General features: G+C 42.3%; 1 protein-coding gene across 1 annotated transcript in view; it reads right to left on the bottom strand.

Moving 5' to 3' along the window:
* Positions 1-19,153, bottom strand: part of dapk1 (death-associated protein kinase 1) — a 60,106-nt gene that overhangs the window by 8,684 nt on the left and 32,269 nt on the right. Inside the window, exons 4-18 of the mRNA XM_061072308.1 lie at positions 18,231-18,360; positions 16,927-16,975; positions 16,729-16,755; positions 13,420-13,572; positions 11,743-11,788; positions 11,525-11,614; positions 11,228-11,320; positions 9,291-9,410; positions 8,711-8,809; positions 8,252-8,350; positions 7,003-7,101; positions 6,681-6,878; positions 5,784-5,981; positions 3,804-3,902; positions 784-861 (exon numbers count right to left, since the gene is read on the bottom strand). Coding sequence (XP_060928291.1) covers positions 784-861; positions 3,804-3,902; positions 5,784-5,981; positions 6,681-6,878; positions 7,003-7,101; positions 8,252-8,350; positions 8,711-8,809; positions 9,291-9,410; positions 11,228-11,320; positions 11,525-11,614; positions 11,743-11,788; positions 13,420-13,572; positions 16,729-16,755; positions 16,927-16,975; positions 18,231-18,360 — 1,578 coding nt within the window. The remainder of the gene's footprint in view (positions 1-783; positions 862-3,803; positions 3,903-5,783; positions 5,982-6,680; positions 6,879-7,002; positions 7,102-8,251; positions 8,351-8,710; positions 8,810-9,290; positions 9,411-11,227; positions 11,321-11,524; positions 11,615-11,742; positions 11,789-13,419; positions 13,573-16,728; positions 16,756-16,926; positions 16,976-18,230; positions 18,361-19,153) is intronic.

Genomic DNA, 19,153 nt, shown 5'->3' with positions numbered 1-19,153 from the left:
AATCCATGTGATTCACATCTGAGCAGAAAACAACACTTTTCCTTTTGGAAATACATTTTGTGGGCCTCTTATTATCCGTCTTTCTCTCTCTGGGGTTTTGGGAAGTCTGAGTCGTTCGTTTGAATCTGGCGTCGGTTTGTGAAGTGTCTTAAATTAGCCGAGCATATGCAGAGGATGACTGTTTTCGCAAGTTGCTGCTTTGGTGTTTTCACGCTGTGCACTAAATCCCAGCGGGTTTTCTGGACAAAAAACGATTAGAGGAGAACATTTAACTTTAGGTGAACAAGAAAATGGTCTTGGACTGGGAACACTGGACGCAGCTCCAGCTCGTACACCTCTGGAGGGAAGAGCGTAGAAAAGCTGGATGTCAGATAACAGGAGTCTCAGCTTTGATCCCGCCGGTTTGAGTCCGGTCCTATTAAAGAGCCCTCGAGCACAGGCAGTGACTCTTTAAGTCATCGTGGATTAAGTGTGTGGACAGCAACACTTCTCTAGTTCCTCAAGCTCTGTGCTTCAGAACCTTCAATTGAGTTGAAATGTTTTATCATCCGCTTCTACCTGTGAGAGTGAGGCAAGTGCTGCCACAGTCTAAAATTGGTCTAACACATTCCTGTTGGAAAACGTCTCTGCACACCTCACTGCACTGAAATAGACCAAAGTGAGATGAGTGTTTGTGAAACCTTGGTTTGCACAACGCAGCCTTTTCCCTTGACTCCATTTAAATAGTTGAGTTATGAAGAAATCACCAAACAACATTGATAAACATAAGGTCCTTTCTTTAACCTTTTTCAGCTTCCCCAACAAAGAAATGATGTGTTCATGTTGATCGGTAGAAGCCAAGTCCTCCGCTGTCTTTCCATCCTGAGGGAGGAGAAAGAAGAGAAGGATAAATATATGCATGAGAACTCGTCACCAAACAGATAATCCTCCACATTTCCCGTAGCTGTTTGAATGGGCACTCAAGTGTTTCTGATTCACATCACTGCCTCTGACGCTGTCGCCCGAGTCTTTCATTTCAGTCCGTGCACCATCATTCTTCTCTCTTCGTCCAGCTCCACAACCGCACTCATTTGTTAATCTCTCCATTTCCTCCTCAACACACTGACACAGAAACGCCACAGACCCGACAACTTTCACGTCTCTTTCATTGACTCGGCCATCTGTCACTGTCCGGCATCGACAGCCTGAAACGCCCACAAACCACTTCCCCCTGTCCACAGCCCACTGAGGCAGAGGAGACACCAATCGTTCTGTGTTTGATCCAGAAACATAACATCATTAAAAACACTTTGAAATCACTCTTTTCATGCGAGACCTTCGCTGTACAGCTTTAATTTTCCGCTTGGTTTCAGTATGTCCTTCTCTCTAAAGTGCTCCTCTGATAAGGTTGCATCATATTATAGGAACACAACAAGAACAACGACCTTCCAGTTGTTCGTATGAGCTGAATGTCAAGTAAATGAAGAGCAGCTCCAACCGACCACTTAAGAGTGATTTTAATAAGCGAACCAATTCACGGGAATATGCTCAGACAGATGGAGTGTCAGGATTATTACTACTGGTGCTCGGCAGCGACAGAGGAGCGGCTGGTGCTAAGTTCCAAGTAAAAAACACCAGATGAACATTTGATCTTCTGCGGTTTCTCGTTTTTAGAGAATATAATTGAAAATAGAGCAGTGTTTTAATTGATTATATGTCAAATAAAGATACAGAAAAGAATCTTCAATGCAGTAAAGGTCATAAACCCCAAAACAGGGTGAAACATCATGATTGGCTCCGGTTCCAGATAACTTTAAATGGCACCACATACAGGGTATTTCATCTTTATTTACGGTTTATGAATTATACGTAGAGGAGAGAAGAATAATCCTAATGCTGTCAATTTGTGACGTGTAGCAGACGCCATCAAGCGAAACATTTCTCCTTTTACTTCCTACGAAACGTCAAAAACTGAGCAAATCGTAGAAATCTAAACTGTGAGCTTTTCCGTTTCCTCTAGTCTGCTCTAAAAGCCACTAACTGCAGGTCACTGCACGATGAATTATACATTTCAGTGTGTGATTTCCAGATTAAACATGCATCAAGTAGCACATCAGCTGTCATACAATATTAACAGCTCCAGAATGCAGCAGGAGGGAGAGAAAGAGAAACCTCAGATTGGGACATCTGGCAGGATCCATTAATGGTTTTATTTCTTAATCTACAGATACATAAAGACAATGAAAAACATATTTACTAACCCAGATGAGAGGGAGATAAAATGTTTTGACCATATATTTAATAAATGATCTACGTAAAGGCCTAACAAGACAAAGAACTTGGTGCTGCACAGAAAAATCTAAATACAGAACATGGTCACTGAAGCGAAGCCGAGGCGACTGTGATGTAAAGGATTTTAAAACAACTTGAAGCAGAACTGAGACAGAGAAGCTGCAGCTGCTCCGATGAATTTAACTTCAGGAGATTTAAAATGGATGAGAAACGATCCAGGAATCATTGCGACAAGGAAAATGAAGAAAGGAATGACGGATCAGTTCCTGCTATTATGTCGAGGATGTAAAATGACACATCTGGCAGACATCACAGCTTGCAAACATATTTTGTCGTCGGCTCAGACCATTTTCTCTTCTGGATTTAATTTTCTTTCACCCACTCCTCCGGCAGATTTCTTCAAATTCTGACATGTTTTTGGGCTGCGCACACGGCAGGTTCCAGATCCACCCACAGACCTCATGATGTTGTTCTTGTCAGGGGACTGTGAGCCCCCCCAGTGTTTCATGCTGAATTTTGAGGTCACTTTGGGTGTGCAGCAGAAATGTCATCAACATGCCCACTTGGATATTTTTGAGATTTTACTGGGAAGCTGTTAAGAGGAACTGACTCTGACATTTGTGTTTTCACATATATTCTTTACTGAAATTTTCTGGAAATCTAAGTATTTGTAGATTTGTAATGGGATCCATTCTTTTCTCTTTCTGTAGCCACACAGCCCCAAAGCAAAGAACCTCCACCTCAATGCTTCTCAGGCAATGGGACGTTTACTTGGTGCCAAAACTTTTGTACATCACTACAACTCATCCTGATCCTGAAGAAACATGAGCTGGCAGAGCTGAGGTGCAGCAACAAAACAGCAGCATTTACAGATCACTGTTCGTGGACTCCCACAGATCTGAGGTCAAACGACAGAATCTGGTCCCTGACTCCTCGTAATGATTCTGAGCGGTTTGATAAAAAGCTCTTAGCCTGCGGCTGCTGGAGCCTTCGACTTCTTACCTGCTGCTCAGACTCTGCAGAAAACAACTCAACAGTCAGAACTGAGAAAATGAAGTGAATCTACTTTCTATCATTTTATATAAATTATACAAAAATCCAGCTTATGAAGCGCGTGTGACAGCGAAGTGAGTCGAGCATCAACTTTCTCTGCAGCTAAAGCAGAAAATGAACAAGTCGCCATAGAAATAAGTCAAGAGAGACACAGACGTTTCCAGGATGTTCGTTATATAAGTAATGTCATGTATGTTATTCATCCATTCCATTGAACCACAGCAACATCCCTCAGAAGATACAAGATCCATACGCTGCAATCTGTCATGGTGACAAATCCTCGACACAAGCTAATGCATTCAGCTCGACTGTGAGCAGCAGCAGCTCCTAAGTGACAGTTTAATTAATCCGAGCGCAGAGAGGCATTGGAAAAACACAACCTGAGATAAGTTACAGTCATAATAAATCATACGATCCTGCGTGTTGAGGTTGTGCCTCTGTAAAGTGAAGGGGAAATGGAGAAGTGTGCAGTGACTCACGTTTGTGACGGCGTCGATGTTGGCTCCGGACAGGCAGAGGTGACGGACGACCTCCAGGCCGCCGTTGTTCGCCGCCAGGTGGAGCGGCGTCCGGCCGTACTGGACGAGAGAAGAGAAGAAGAAGAAGAAGAATGAATTTTCAGTTGATGGAAAAGTGAGAAAAAGATTTAACATAATTAAGGTAGGGGCTGTAAAAATGGGCCGATGGGTTTTCTGTAAATCAATATTTATAATTTTCTATCTTTTCTAAATAAAAACCTAATTTAAGAAGAATAGCACTCAGAACTATTACAAATATCCTGATCTGTTCTGTCAGATAAGTAATAATACGTCTCAGGGTGTTTTGTGTTGCGTTACATTAAACACACACTGAGCAGCTGACTGTACAAAAAACACCAAGGCAATGATTTGAAGGTACTGTTTTTCTCCCAGTCCCATGAAATGCATAATTTCTCGACTTAGCACCCACATCCTAGTGCTTCAGCTGGTCGACCGATTGCATCACTATCTTTCACCAAAAATTAAATAGTAGACCTGAAATACTGACACCTGCAAATCACAGCTATTATTTAGTTTCCTCTTAAACGTATTGAAACATCACAAAATAGATTTTTCCCTCATGGAGGATAAAAGTAAAGATTTGGAAAGTGTGGATACCCATCCCTGAAAGCAGAATCAATTCCAGTCGGTCACAACTTGAAAACACAAGGCATCATTCATCCTGTTTGAATCTAAACAAAACAGGAGACATTTTCAATTCCACGCCTCTTATTTCCTTCCCCAGTGTCTCCAGCTGACAGATCCAGACTCAGCAACGTGTGATATGCTGCTTGAGATAGGGCTTAAAAAAACAGGCAGAGACTGGAAATAGTGAATAAATAACATCCCTGGTTGTGTTGTCTGCTGCTGATGCACATCACTTCCCTGAGCTACTCTGGGAAAGAAATGTTTCTGTATGCAAAAAGAATAAAATAAAAAGAAAAGGAGGGCTGCAGCGTCAGTGTCTGAGAGAAGCATCCCACCGCAGAATATATTAAAATGGATGGTGTCAAAATAGCTTGTGAAAACACCAAAGGCAGGAACGTGTGGGAAGTCGTGCTCGACAGTCAGAAATATAAACCATGTACGAGAGAGCTGCCGTGAAGGAAGAGTTTATCAAAATAAGACAAAAGCCTCCAGCTGTTATCAGAATAAAAACATTCTCGGCTACTATCACAATACGCCTATAGTAAATATTTTTACTGAAAGCCAGATTTATGAGTCTAGCTCAGACTGGATCACAGATCAGAAATGTATTTACTCCTGGACAAAATCCTTTAATTCCTGGTAATAGGTTTGCTTTCTCTGTTTTTTTGTCCCTCTGTGATTAACCCTCGTTCAGCTACACAAGATGTCTGAAAGTATCTGGATAGTTGAGCTGCGAGTCCAACTGCAACAGTTCTGAAAAATGATTTTCCTACAGCCTCCACTCTTTTTAAATACCTTCAGAAAGGTGAACTGAAACTTAGAATTGACTCAAGGTTAATGCATCACGTGATGTTGCCAGTGTGAAGCTGCCGGCTGTAAAACAATAGCTGTGTTTGGTTTATGTGAGATGAGTCAAAACTGCTCATTGTGCAAACAGGAGCATTTTAATTCAAGGATAAATCAATTCAATGTTATTGTTGTTATAACAGTTCTCAAGTAGAATGTCCATCCTGCAGTTTGATGCCTCTGCAAAACCAATTCAGTTTCAGTCTACATACCCGTATTTTCCAGAAGTCACTGTGACCACTGATATGTAATTAGTTCCTTGTTGAGTCCAGGTGTAACTGGTACGGCCGACTGGAGATACCGTGTTCTAGAAGCCACAGTGACCTTGACCTTTGACCTCCAAAATCGAATCAGTTCATCCTTGAGTCGAACTGAATGTTTTGTACCGAAATCCCCTCAAAGGGTTGTTAAGATATCAGACGGACAAAAAGAAAACAAGGTCCTCACCTTGTTGGCGAGGTCGAGGTTCGCCTTGGCGCTGCAGATCGCCATGACGATGGGCAGGTTTCCGTCCTTGCAGGCGATGTGCAGCGGCGTGTTGCCATGGCGATCCTGCTGGTCCAGGTGGCAGTGGTGCCTGAGGAGGCAGCGGACCACCTCAACCTGACACCTCCGTACGGCCAGGTGGAGGGCGGTGTGGCCGTCCTGGACACACACACACACACACACACACACACACACACACACACACACACACACACACACACACACACACACACACACACACACACACACACACACACACACACACACACACACACACACACACACACACACACACACACACACACACACACACACACACACACACAATGTAAATCATTAATCTCTTAATTGTTGTTGATCTAAACATTCAACTGTGCAGGAGCTGCAAAGATGCAGGTGTTTTATCAGACTGATCCTCGGAGGTGAATAATGTCCTTAAGCTTCTTCAATGTTTTGTCTTTTCTATTGGTCCTGTTCAATGGGCATGAATTGTTTTTGTTGAATCGGATTTCTTGTTTGGTTCCCTGAAAGCTTAATATCAGTGTTATTATCATATTTACTGTCATTCCTTGCTCTCTTCTCAGTGCACACGAGTAATCCACACTAGTTTAACCTCTTTTCATCTTCAAAGATACTGGGAACAAACAAATGGCAGGAAACCCTGAGGCAGACCCTCAAGTGCTGAGAATCCCCATAAGGATCTGGAAAACCCTGCAGAAATACTCCCGACCCAAATAACAAGTTGAATTTCTCTCACACAGCATCAACGGCAAAGCGGGAAGCAAGTGCATGTTGTGCTAAAAGAAAAGTAAGACGTGTGTATGAGGTTGAACTAAATCTTTCATCTGAGATTATCACCTTGTCAGTTGCTTGTAGATCGGCCCCGTGCTCCACCAGGCACTCCACGATGTCTGCGAAGCCCCGAGCAGACGCCGTCAGCAGCGGACTCTCGCCCTCCCGGTTCTTTGCGTCCACATGGCAGCCGGTCTGGCAGAGCGCCCGGGCTACTGGCGAGTAGCCGTGCCAGGCAGCGCAATGCAGCGGGGTCTCCTGCTCCTGGAGACGGAAACAAAGGATGCAAAAGAATAAAACCTGCGTCCTTTGGTTGGGAGAAGAATCTCTCTGTTAAAAACCAGGTCATTTCTTTTGCACGTGCATGTTAATGTACGCAGGTGCTCACCCTGTCGGACAGGTCTGGGTTGGCCCGGATGCTGCACAGGTAGTTCACCACGTCCACGTTGCCGTAGCGAGCCGCCACATGAAGAGCTGTCTCTCCAGACTGCAGGAACAGGAAGGAAAACAGAAGATTATGACGTTAGCTGCTCAGCATCTCAAATGCACTTTTATTCAAACGGCTTTTTGCACATGAAATAACAAATATCAAGGAAAAGTTTTTTGTACTTAGAAAAAATGGTAACAGGAAGCATTTGACTTTATTCCTCAGAGTCAGCAACTTTCCAAACACTTCCACTTAAACAAGACATTTATATTTTTCAGTCCTGCGTTCCCAGACATCCCACTCTCTAGACATCGATCCTTCAGCCTCACGTTATGGCTGCCAGTCAGAGCAGAAGTTAAATTGCTGAGGAGCTGCTTACGGGAAACGGCGCCCAAGGTGTTCGCGTGTAGAAAGGAAAGTGAACCGCTTAGCAAAACATCTCATGGATTTATGTTCGGGATAAAAAAAGCTTCATAGATTTATTTAATTAGAGGGAAAAGGTTCATCTTTCCTAAATAAAGGCGTTGAAAGGCTTTACAGCTTTGCCTTTCTCGTAAGGCGATCACTTAGTTACATACAGACACCTCTGCTTGGGATCCAGGGTTATAGCGTAATAAAGTAAGATGAAACTTAAATTATCCTTGGACGGGAAGTAGATAATAATCAGGAAAGTGCCTGGTGTGCAGATTAGCTGAGCTGGCGGAGGAGTCTGCCCCACCTCCGACAGAAGAGGACACCACCAGCGAGCACCATGATTAAAAGAGATTGGAAAAAATGCTTTTGGGATTTCGTCTGCCCGAGCCGGCTCTGTGATCGAGGCTAACATCAAACCAGCATCTAAAGCAAACACCCACGCAGACTCACGCAGACCATTCTTTCTCAGCAAGGCTGGTTTCTATAGCAACAGCGAATAAGATGATAAAATGCCCGAGTAACTGGTTTTCTCCACAGGGGCAGAGTGTGGTGAGTGTCAGCGTGTGAATGTGCTTTTGAGAGTGTTTGTGTGTGTGCGTTTCTGGGCCTTTTGGAGATTCTCACTAATGCTTCTCAAGGGGTTTAATGGTGTGGGAGTGTGTGAGCGATCGCCGATAGATAGCAGCGTGTGGAGTGGTAGTAAGAATCTGAGTTTCTGTACAAATGTGTGTGTGTTTGTGAGAGACAGGCAGAGAGAGAGCAAGAGAGAGAGAGAGAAAAGAGGCACTTGATTCACCTTATCTTGGACATCCAGAGGGCATTTCTTTTCATGAAGGAATCTCAAGGTCTCGACGTGGCCGTGTCTCGCTGCGTAGTAGATGGCGTTGGCTCCGCTCTGAAGGAGGCAGAGAGAAGTAAATCCCTTGAAATGCTAATTCCAGTAACTCGACTCAAGGTATCTGCTACAACTGAGTGCCCGTCAATTTCTGTTGCTCTTTTCCCCGTATTTAAAATCTGTAAATCTCAATGTTTGGAGTCATTCAGTCGTATTTCAAAGCGAGTGACTGAATGAATGCAAGTAGCAGATGAGTGTATCCATTAAATAAATTCCAGCTCTGCAGTGACACATTTTTATTAAACTGAATTTATTCAGGGTTTAGTCTATTTGGAAAGAAATGTGACGTCTTCAACGCCGGTGTGTGTGTTATAGAGTCAACAGCTGCTTGTCAGAGTCACACTGATGACACATCAGTACCTTGTCGTGGGCCTGGATCTCTGCACCTTTTCTCATCAGCACCTCGATGATCTGAATGTTGCCACAGCCAGCGGCGATCAGGAGGGGAGGGGTCCCGTGCTGCAACACATTTTAATATGAGTTAAACCTCTTTACAACATGTAAATTGTGTGTCTGCATGAAAGTACCGGCTGATGTATGAAACAGGAAAAGGCCAGATAAAGTATTCTGGAGCAAAGTGAGAAAAATAAATGTTCAATTCGCTGTTATTCACTCTTTTCTTTAATCTTTTTAAATCATTCTTTCCCTCCGTCAGGTGTTATTCTGTGTTATTCTCCTTCTCCTCTTCCCACTTTAAAATAAGTGGACAGGAAGCATTTCACACTTTCAAATCAAAAGACTAAAATAAAAAAAAATAGGTTGAAAGAATAAAACAGCTGCAAACTTTAGAACAGCAGCAATTTCGGCAGGAAATAGAAAGTAAATATAGATGTAATTAAAGGTCTGTTTGTGTAATAAGTCTTAACATGTGCTGACCTATGATTTTGTGTAAAAAGGCTGCTTTGAAAAGGTCTATGAGGTGTAATGTCTGTTAATTCACCTTGTTGGGCTGGTTGATGTCATAACTGTTCAGAGAGCCAAGCAGATGCTGCAGACCAGGCACATTGTCGTCGTTTATGGCGTGGATGATGGCCTTCATCACGAAGGAGTCCTCTTCATCCTGAACAGGTGGGAACGACAATTACTCGTCTGCAGTTCATGGGATGATCAGATCCTGTGAGCGTTAATCCTGTGAATTCTTTCTATCACAAGGCTCCTAAGTCGCTCTTTCATCTTTTCCTCCGGCTTTCATTCACAGAAACTAAACAGAGAAACAGCTGAACTTTCTTTCACATCAGCATTTTAGTTTTAAAAACAGATCAAGACTGTTTCTTTTTCCTGCCTCTGACACATGACCCGATAACCTTCAGCCAGAGTCAGCTGGACGCCGCAGAAATTGGCTGTGATGCTCCGCTGCACAAAGAGACGAGGGGAAGAAACGCAGGGAGGTGCGGGGGAGAGGAGGTGAGGCCGATGTGGCATTTGCTCGGCCAAGCGTGATACTCCAGCTACATTCCTCGACATAACCTCCCTGCTGGGGGGGAAGCCATGAATAAACCACCGCCGAGAGCAGCGAGCACAACACAAATATGTATGAGCAGGAATCTGATTGCTGGGGACTGACTGTTAAACACAGCGGTTTGGGATTGTTACCTTCTGAAAATGCTAACTCACGACATGGGATTGAGATGAATCTTCTCTTTGGTGTGAACAGAATTTCACAAAGTCATAGATATCAGTCCACCAAATTATTTTTTTAAGAAGTACCATGAATTATTCTCTGAGAAATCAATGAAAATGCATCTCCCTAATTAAAACTCATCCTTCCACCAAGTTCCATCCAAATCAGTTTTCCATAATGCTGCTAACAACCAAACACTGATCCTTCCTGTCCAGTTGTGTGCAGACACGACAGATTCATACTAATCCACAATCTCGTTTCTCATGAGCCACAAACACAAAATTAGTTGCAACAATGTCGACCTAAAGCAATGAAATCAATAAAAACAAATCAATGTAGAAAATAAAGCCCTGATATTTGAACACAGCCTGATCACAGACTCTCAACCTCTGAGTCTGAACACAAACAATGTCCTAGTTGATTTACAGAGGGGGAGCTGCACTAAACGCCCACATGTGAGTGAGGTCGTTATTTAAAGCACTTAACCCCGAACCTGCTCAGCCAATAAAACCCTGATCTATTGAGAAGCTTGAACTTGTCAACGTCCCTCACAGCTGCAGCTCTGTTTGCGTACTGCAGGGGGCGCAGCAACTCCTACACATCTACGTGCACCTGCCAGTTCACCTGCGACACAGGGACGTTGATGTGTAATCCTCTGAGGAGCCAGGCCCGGCCTTGGCCTGCTGGCAACGCTGCGTTAATGATTAAGCCTCTGACAGACGCTGCAGTGTTTACATCGCCACTATCAACTTCTAGACACTGAGGAGGACTTTTCCTTCCCTGGGAGACACATTCCTGCCAGCTCAGCCTGGTTTTAACACACACAGTGAAATTCCAACAATTCTGCAAACATCTGACCTGTGGCACTTGGGAGGAAATGAGGAACAGATCAATTACACGTAGAAGCCCGAGATTCTCCAAGAGATTGAGGAGCTGAAAATACCAGAGCTGTAAACTGAGAGCTTCAGGTCCTATAAGTTAATGCACCTCAATAAAAACTAAATGAAACTCGTTACGCTGCCGGTCTCTTGTCAATGACTTTTTACTGGGACTTAAATTAAAGATCGCACAGGACTGTGGAGATAAGAGTCACCGTCCTCGTGTCCTCACCCCTGTCTGATTATCTGACCCAACGGATTTCCATGAAACTTGGTGGAAAGTTGGGACATGAACCAAGAAAGAACTCAGATAATTTATTTTACCTTCTCGGACAAAGCAAGTTGGGTGTTTTTATCTTTTGTTAAGTGATGTCTTACCAGCGTGTCCTCACTGCGCGCCACACTCATGTTGCTCCTGGACAGGAAGGAGCGGGATAGACGGTTGCACAAGGAGATGAGTCGGACGGATTGCTGGAAGAGAGATGAAATGACGATACATGAATGAATATCAAGACCCAGAAAAAGTTTATGTAAAGTGATTTTGAAAAGGCAGGCAGGTGTAAACATAAAGAAAAGTCCTGTTCCATTTGAATTCACTTGTGTCTCGGGGATGTGATGATGTAACGTGGTCCATAAGTTCTTAAACCTTTAGAAACAGTATCGCAGAAAACTTACTTTCCATTTTCTTCGAGCCGCGAACTTCTTGAACTTTTCCATGTTGACAGCCGACTCCTTCCTGCTCAGTGCTTGCAGAGTATCTTTTGGCTGATTTCACACAAACACAACAATTTATAAATCAATAGAGAGCTTTTCAAGATATTATGGTAAAGATAAATCTGGTAGAGAATCAATTTATTGAGAACATTTTATCAGTCAGCTATTAAAAGAACTACCTTGATCCAGGGGTGAAGGAAACTGTCCTGAATGCTCATTCTCCTTCTGCAAACAGAGAAGTCAAACATTTTATAATTGTCAAGTGTCTTCAGAAGTTTCCAGCAGTTGATAGGTAAACATCTCATTTATCGCTATGAAAAGATACAACATCATCAATGACTTAATGGGATCAAATTCGGGTCAACGTTTTATTGTTGTAGTTGTAAATCACCTTTTTTGTAAAACACTTTTGCAGCTCTAGAAATTTGAAATGCATGTGGGAAGGTTTTGTGCATAAACATGTGATTTGTCTCTGTGTAAAAAGAGGAAGATCTTTGAAATGTAGAGATTAATCAATTTGTTCACTACTCTATTTTAGAACATTCACTCGTTCCAGCCTCTAATATTGAAGGCTGGAACAAAATTCCTAATTTTCTAAAGATTCCTACAATGAAAGTACTATTGGAAAACATATTTAGCAAATTCATTACTTTTGTCCTGAAAAAAAGGTGATTAAGTTTAGTTATTTTCTGCTGCATTGACATTTGTTAAACTAGAACATGTTACTTCCTTTTTAAAGTTTTTGTTCTTCTCTTTAACAACACATTAAATAAGGTAGTGAGACAAACCTCAGAGTAAACAGGGAAAAACTTCTGTTGCAACTTGTGCTTTACTTTCTATGATACATAACCTACTGAGCAGCGGATGGGACGTCCACGATCTCTAATTAACACCTGACATTTGTTAAAAGCCGAGATAGAAACCGACGTGGTTGAAAGTCCAGACGCCACATCCCTGAACACAACTGCTGTGAACTAACAATGAAAACCACAACTCATTGTTCTGGAAACGTTTCAATGTGTTCGACATAAACTGACCATTACAGAGACTGGTGTGGTTCAGTGAGCTAGCCACTTCCTCCTGTCTACGCCTCTTCATGACCACATACCCATGTCTGACTGAGAATAATCTGAATCAGGATATCACAGCGAACATTATGTGAAGGAGACATGTTTTTAAACATTAAAAAGCTCAAAGTCTCGTTCCCTTTCATAGGACTCGATCGGGGATTTCTGAAAGCCCCATATTTTTTTTAAAAGTACGTTAAGTCAGCCTATCCTCTTGCTCACAGTCTGTTTATAGCAACTTGTCCACGCCTTTAATTATTCTTCCTATAGCCTGAAATTATCTCCACACCCCCATATTATTCATCTGTGTTGGCTCCCTCCCGCTCGCTCCATTGTCCTGAAGAAACTGGAGCAATTACCTGTGAGTAACTGACTATAACTGGAGCTGCAGCTCATTCAGATGCTGCAGGAGCGACTCGGTAATGAGGGCATTCAGTTGTAAATAACATACATTGTGTTCTATTTTTTTCATATTTATTCTATTTGTTATGTTCAATCTTTAATGTGGACAAGAGAGTTTTCTTTGGAAAAACGGCAGAGACGGTTTTCAATTATCTGGTAATTGGGTTTTTAAATTGCATTATTAGAGAATAAATACAGAAATAGGGATGAGAATCGACTTTGTATTTCAGATAACGCATCGCTTTTGAATCCTAACTTTTGAAAACTGGCTGCTGTGTTTGCAAAGTTCCTGACTGACGGATGAAAATATGAACTAAAATAGGAGAATAACTATTATTGTCATCCTTGATGAACCATTAAAAGCAAACATCATGTCATCAGACCTACTTGGGATCTTTGACGAGGAGCTTTGCTATGAAGTCTTTGGCGAGGGCGCTGGTGTTGCTGAAGAACTCCTCCTCGAAGGCGTAGTCCACGGCCGACACGTTGGCCAGTGTCTCCTGCTTGTTGTCGCCCAGGAAAGGAGACGCACCGCTCAAACTGCAAGTAACCAACAATAATAAGAACAACAAGGTTAGAAATGGTGAGAAGTCATTAATAAATATTACCCAATCTTTGCATAGTGTTTGTTAAAGAAAACAGACATTTGAATAAGTCCCCTGAGCCTGTGGGGCTTTTTTATAAAGTAAATGATTCATCGGTTTAATAGAGTTTAAAAAAAAACTACTGAACCGATTTCGGGGCATGGAAATAACCCAATAACGTTTTTTGCGGATCCTGGAATTTTATTTTCACTTACTCTTTCACTATAATATCAATTCAGGCAGGAAATAAAATAGCTTCAAGGTAACTCTGATAGTTTTAGACCTGAAAAACATATGTAACCTATTGTGTGGCAGATTCTTCTGTAAGAACTAGATCATTTTGTGTCGGGTTGTTCAGCCTTGGAGATGTAAACTAAATGTTTAGCAAACAAGACAATGAAGATAACACAATAATTTGCTTTGTGAATATAACACTTCTCAAGTATGAGCAGACATGTTCATTATCTTTATTTATGCTTCAATCATTTAAACAGCTTCAGAGACTCTGATGTTTTCTACTTAAACAACAGTAGCTCTCTTACACTAACGGGAAAAAGGAATACATTTGATTTACATTCAAACACCGACTCTCCCACCGCTGATTAGCTTTGTTCCTCAAAAAAACAAAACTAGAACCTCGCTGCTTGTGGATAATGTGATTTCAAAGCTGCGTAGCAACTAATGGTGACTCATTAGTCCAACCTCGCTATCAGGCTGAAGTATTTGGTGTTTGTTAGTCAAACACTCACAGGGAAGCCAGCTGGACGACTCTCAGCTCCGGTGAATATGTGAGGAGTTTGGTGCGAGTGCAGGAATAAGCAAGAGCACATCAAAAATCTGAAGATGCAGCGAGGGGACAATAAGGAGACATGATGCTTCTGCAGTTGTTTTTGTCCTCTAGTGTGTTATAAAGGTGTTTTGTGTATTTAAATATCTGCGGTCCACAGAAGAGGGAGCTCAGTGTACTGATACTTCCCACATTTGTATAAGGGCACGTCTAGTGGTTCCTGTGGCACCTTCCATAACAAAACCAGGTACAGCCTGAGCGGAGGTCAACACTTTAAAGAGACATGACCTAAAAAACAATGTTTTCAACTGATGATCAATTAAAAATCATGAACCTGAATATGAGCAGAATATGTCTCTTTTAATGGATAAAGCCAAGACACTGAGTCTAGCACACACAGGCGCGTACACACAGGGCTGATCGCTCATGCATGGTGATGAGGTCCCAGCTTCCTGGAGCTCCGGCAGTTAAACCAAAACACGGGTCCATGCCAAACCCTGGGACTTCCCCTCTCCAGCAGCACCAGCCACTAATTACCACACCAGCTCGGAGAAACACGGAGGTGGTGCAAGTCAAGCTCAAGCTGAGAGGGAAATGCATGAATTCACGGTATAAGTTGCAGTTGCTCACAACAAAGTAATTAAAGCCATTCTTCACAGGACCGGGCGGTAACCGCAGCAAGAATTTGTTGAGTCGGCTCCGAGGAAACGTTTTATCAACTGTTCTCCCAAAATGCATTCGATACGAAGCTTGAAGGCGGAGGGCACGTTTCTAAAACTGGAATACACTCAACTTGACAACCTTAAACCCAAATTAGGGCTCGAGCAGAGCAAGAAGTTGCATCAACAGTTGTATGTCCTGCCAACTGGAGTTTTTAATCACTTTGTGGCAACTGAGTCAAGCAGAATATTCTCGAGTTTGGAGATCGTTAATTGAATCGTTTGGCGTCAGTTTTTAACAGCAGGAGATGAGGAGTGGCATCACATCGCTGCAGCTCGGCTGTGATAACAGGCAGCGAACAATCTATTTCCTGCCTCGCCAGGCAGAGCTGTGACATCTGTGGGGGTGGACAGCAGGAACAAAGATCCCGTGTGTTTGTACAGTACGTACGTGAGCACAGATGTTGTGCAGCTGTACGACTGTGATGTGTGGAGGTTAAATGATGCACCTACACGTTTCTCTCCTAAAATCAACTGTGATATCTTTTATATAATTATGAGATCACGTACATGTTGGCATTTGACCTTTCCCTTTATTTACTCTGCTTTATCCAAGTCAGAACTGTGTGTGGGCAAATGCACCTGATGTACAGTTCAGTGCACGTGTGGTTTTGTGTAGGTGTCTCTCTGAAGGATAAAGGTGTGTGGGAGCACGTAAAGCTTTTTAACCTGGTGCGAAGGAGGAAAGAACAGCGGTTGATCGGTGGGTCGGCGAGTGCAACAACTTTTCGCTGTTGAATTAAACTGTTCTGATGTTCATGCAGACGGCTGCTGCAGGAACATTCAATTCAATGAAAGCTGTTTGTGGAGTTGTTCTAATGATCAATTGAACAAATTGAATTCGGAGCAAATCAGTCGAACTTTTAAAATCACTTGTTTGCGCGTCAACTTTGAGACGAGCTGTGAAATTCCCAGGGAATAATAAATGGATCTTGATGAATAAAATCAGACACGTTTGACAACTCATATCTAGGAGTGTGTTTAACTGGGGCAGTTTGATTTAGGGAACTGGTTTTGGCCTCACTGGAGTTTTGTGCTCAACTTGTCAAAAGATCCAGATTCAGTTAATCAGCTTCTTGCAGCCTAAACAATGCATTAATTTTATTATTTCAGCATTTTGTTTACTTTGAAAATTAAAAAAACAGGCGAAAGTCAGATTTTAAAAAACATACAGACGATAATAATCCTGCTGTAATCAGGATTACAAATATGCCATTTAGAGCTTAATGATGATCTGTGCTTATATGTTAGCGTGAGGCACGGCTGGTAATTTACATTTAATTTTTTTTACTGAATATCACATAAAAAAACAGATTTAATTTGCACAGTGGTTCTTGCTTCAGTCTTATTCATTATTCACAAGTATGTGAGCTTCACTATTGTTTGTGCTCGAGGTCAAAGAGACGTCATTAACCTCTTCACATCTGACTAAACATTTCCATGTCCTCATGTTCAGCGAGCGACGACCTGGGGTTTGTGAGAAACCGTGAACATGAAGGTGGCGGTTGTAAAAACCTCAAGTCTCGTGCTGCACATTTCTTATTTATGCACGTTTAACGTTTTTACAAAATCAAACATCGTCCCGGGTGGCGTTTCAGATACTTACAGGATGTAGGTTATCACTCCAACGCTCCTGAAGAGAGAAGGAGAGAGAGGAGAAGCTTTTAGAATCAAGTAGTTCATCAGTAAACAGTCACGTGTGTTTACAGCAAAACAGCTGAGGTTGCTCACAAATGGGAATAATTTCAAACAGCAGATGTGCCTGATGGTCTTAGTGGAGCAGACCAAGTTATTAGTTACTCACCACATGTCTGCCTCCAGGCCCAGAGGCTCATAGTTGACTACCTCTGGTGCTGCAAGACAAAACAAAGATAATTAACATTCAGGTCAAAAACACACCTCACTGACTTTACCTTCATTTATTGTCTGTGAGTAATTTCCCCCTGAATAATTAATCCATCCATCCTGATGAGTTCTATTTTGAGAGAGTTCACTGATTTAGAGATGTTGTTGTTATGTAATGAAATATAAACAACACCTACAAGAACTGTGATTATTTCTGCTCGTCTTTTCTCTACTCACAGCTCTTCTGATGTGTGAATAATTAAATTATAAGATGAACAGAATGATTCAGTCCTTTCTAATCCACTTTAACAAGTTCGACAGGAAACTGAAATTCTGTGAGAAAGAAGCTTTTAGTTGAGTTAGTTGGCAATATTATTATTACAATCATCTTCATTATTAATATTACTATTGAAGATAATAGTATTCCTTGTCTTACTTGTATCTCGGGGATAATCATTTACAAAATAGTGAGGGGGAATGATACATTTCATAAAATGAATTTACCTTGGGCAAACCTCAGTTTGAAAACCACATCTTAAGAAGACAAACGCAAGAGACTCACAACTTATATTTGCAATGGAATAATAACGCAATCTGTTTTGTACATAATGAATTCATGAGCTGAAAGGCCTGATTTCCAGCATGAGCAGGTCCAACACTGGTGACTTTAATTAGACCATTTGACCGCTGCCACCCTGCTGAACTGGGAACAGGTTCAGGTTCTGGCCTGGATGGTGCTCGTGGTGGAAACAGGCCTGGGGAGACTGGGAATGTTGGCGGGAACCCCAGGCAAAGCGGGTGAGAGATGGGATAGGGTGTGTGTGTGTGTATATATGTGTGTGTGTGTGTGTGTGTGTGTGTGTGTGTGTGTGTGTGTGTGTGTGTGTGTGTGTGTGTGTGTGTGTGTGTGTGTGTGTCTGTGTTGGCAGGAAGGAGCAGTTCTGATAATCAAAGTCTATTATCAAGTCTCTCTCACTTTGTCCCTATGGCACAGTTGGCACCTGCTCTCACAATATGCAACCCCTGGGATAAAGCCAGAGAAACAGGGCGGTGCTGCGAGGGTTTGTGTGTGTGTGTGTGTGAGTGAGTGTGTGTGTGTGTGTGTGCGAGTGTGAGAGAGAAAAACTATATTTACATGTAGTTACATAGTGATTTTTGTGGGTGTGTCTGTGTTTGTTAGAGAGAAAGGAAAAGAGAAAGTATATCTACCCGTACCTAGAGTAGACAAATGAGCTTTAAAACACCAAGCACACGTGCACTGACCTACAAATTCTGGAGTTCCAAAGATGTTTTTAAAATCATTGCCAAGGTCGATCTTGTGGGCCAGACCGAAGTCGATGACCTTGATGCGCGGGTGAGGCACCGAGCGGTTCAGCAGCATGATGTTCTCCGGCTGGAGAAACAAACAGAAACAAAAGAGTTGAGACAAGGAGGATGGAGGAGAAGTGAAGTGACCATCTCGCTTTGCTTTAAAGAGGATATGTGTGTTTTGAATTCAATGCAAAACTGTTTTGATGCTTTAACACATCTTATTATAAAAGCTCTTCATATTTTTGGTACCTCAAATCTTAGTTTGCAGTAACTACAGCCGTCAAATATCTGAAGCGGTTTAAAAAATACAGGTAATCAAATAAAATTCAAGTACTTTAAGTACTTAGTGACATTCCACCGCTGCAGGACAAACACTATAAGTGGAAACAAGAGTGCGAGAGTCAGACACAAAACCAGGAACCGTCTGTCAGGAAGGAGGCTCTGCAATCATGGAAATCTCATGCAAAACATCTCGAGGAAGTGGGAGAAAGGAAAGAGCGGCAGAGATGAGCTTCAAGCAAGGACAAGAGGAGCTGGACATTCCTACGGACACAAAGCTTCTTTCAGGACCAAACCTCTTTCCCTTCCAAACCTCGTCCATTCAGCTGGACCCTGAGCTGAGGATTTAGTCTGGGAAGGAACATGATGAGAAAACTCCAGCTCAGCGTGTTGGTTTTATTCTCTGACATGGTTACGTGTCTGAATGATCTCATCTGATCTCTGCATCATCTGCATTTTTAAATACATCAAGCCTCAATTACGTTTCCTTGTCAAAAGGGTTTTATAACAACATCTTAGGGATCATGCCATTTATTTTCTAAATACATTATATCAGCTAATACATTTGTATTTGATACATAGCTTATATTAGTTTG

The sequence above is a fragment of the Limanda limanda genome, chromosome 5, assembly GCF_963576545.1.
Source record: "Limanda limanda chromosome 5, fLimLim1.1, whole genome shotgun sequence".
Classification (NCBI taxonomy): domain Eukaryota; kingdom Metazoa; phylum Chordata; class Actinopteri; order Pleuronectiformes; family Pleuronectidae; genus Limanda; species Limanda limanda.
Note: the sequence above shows the minus strand (reverse complement) of the source record. Positions and strands in the feature narration are given on the sequence as shown.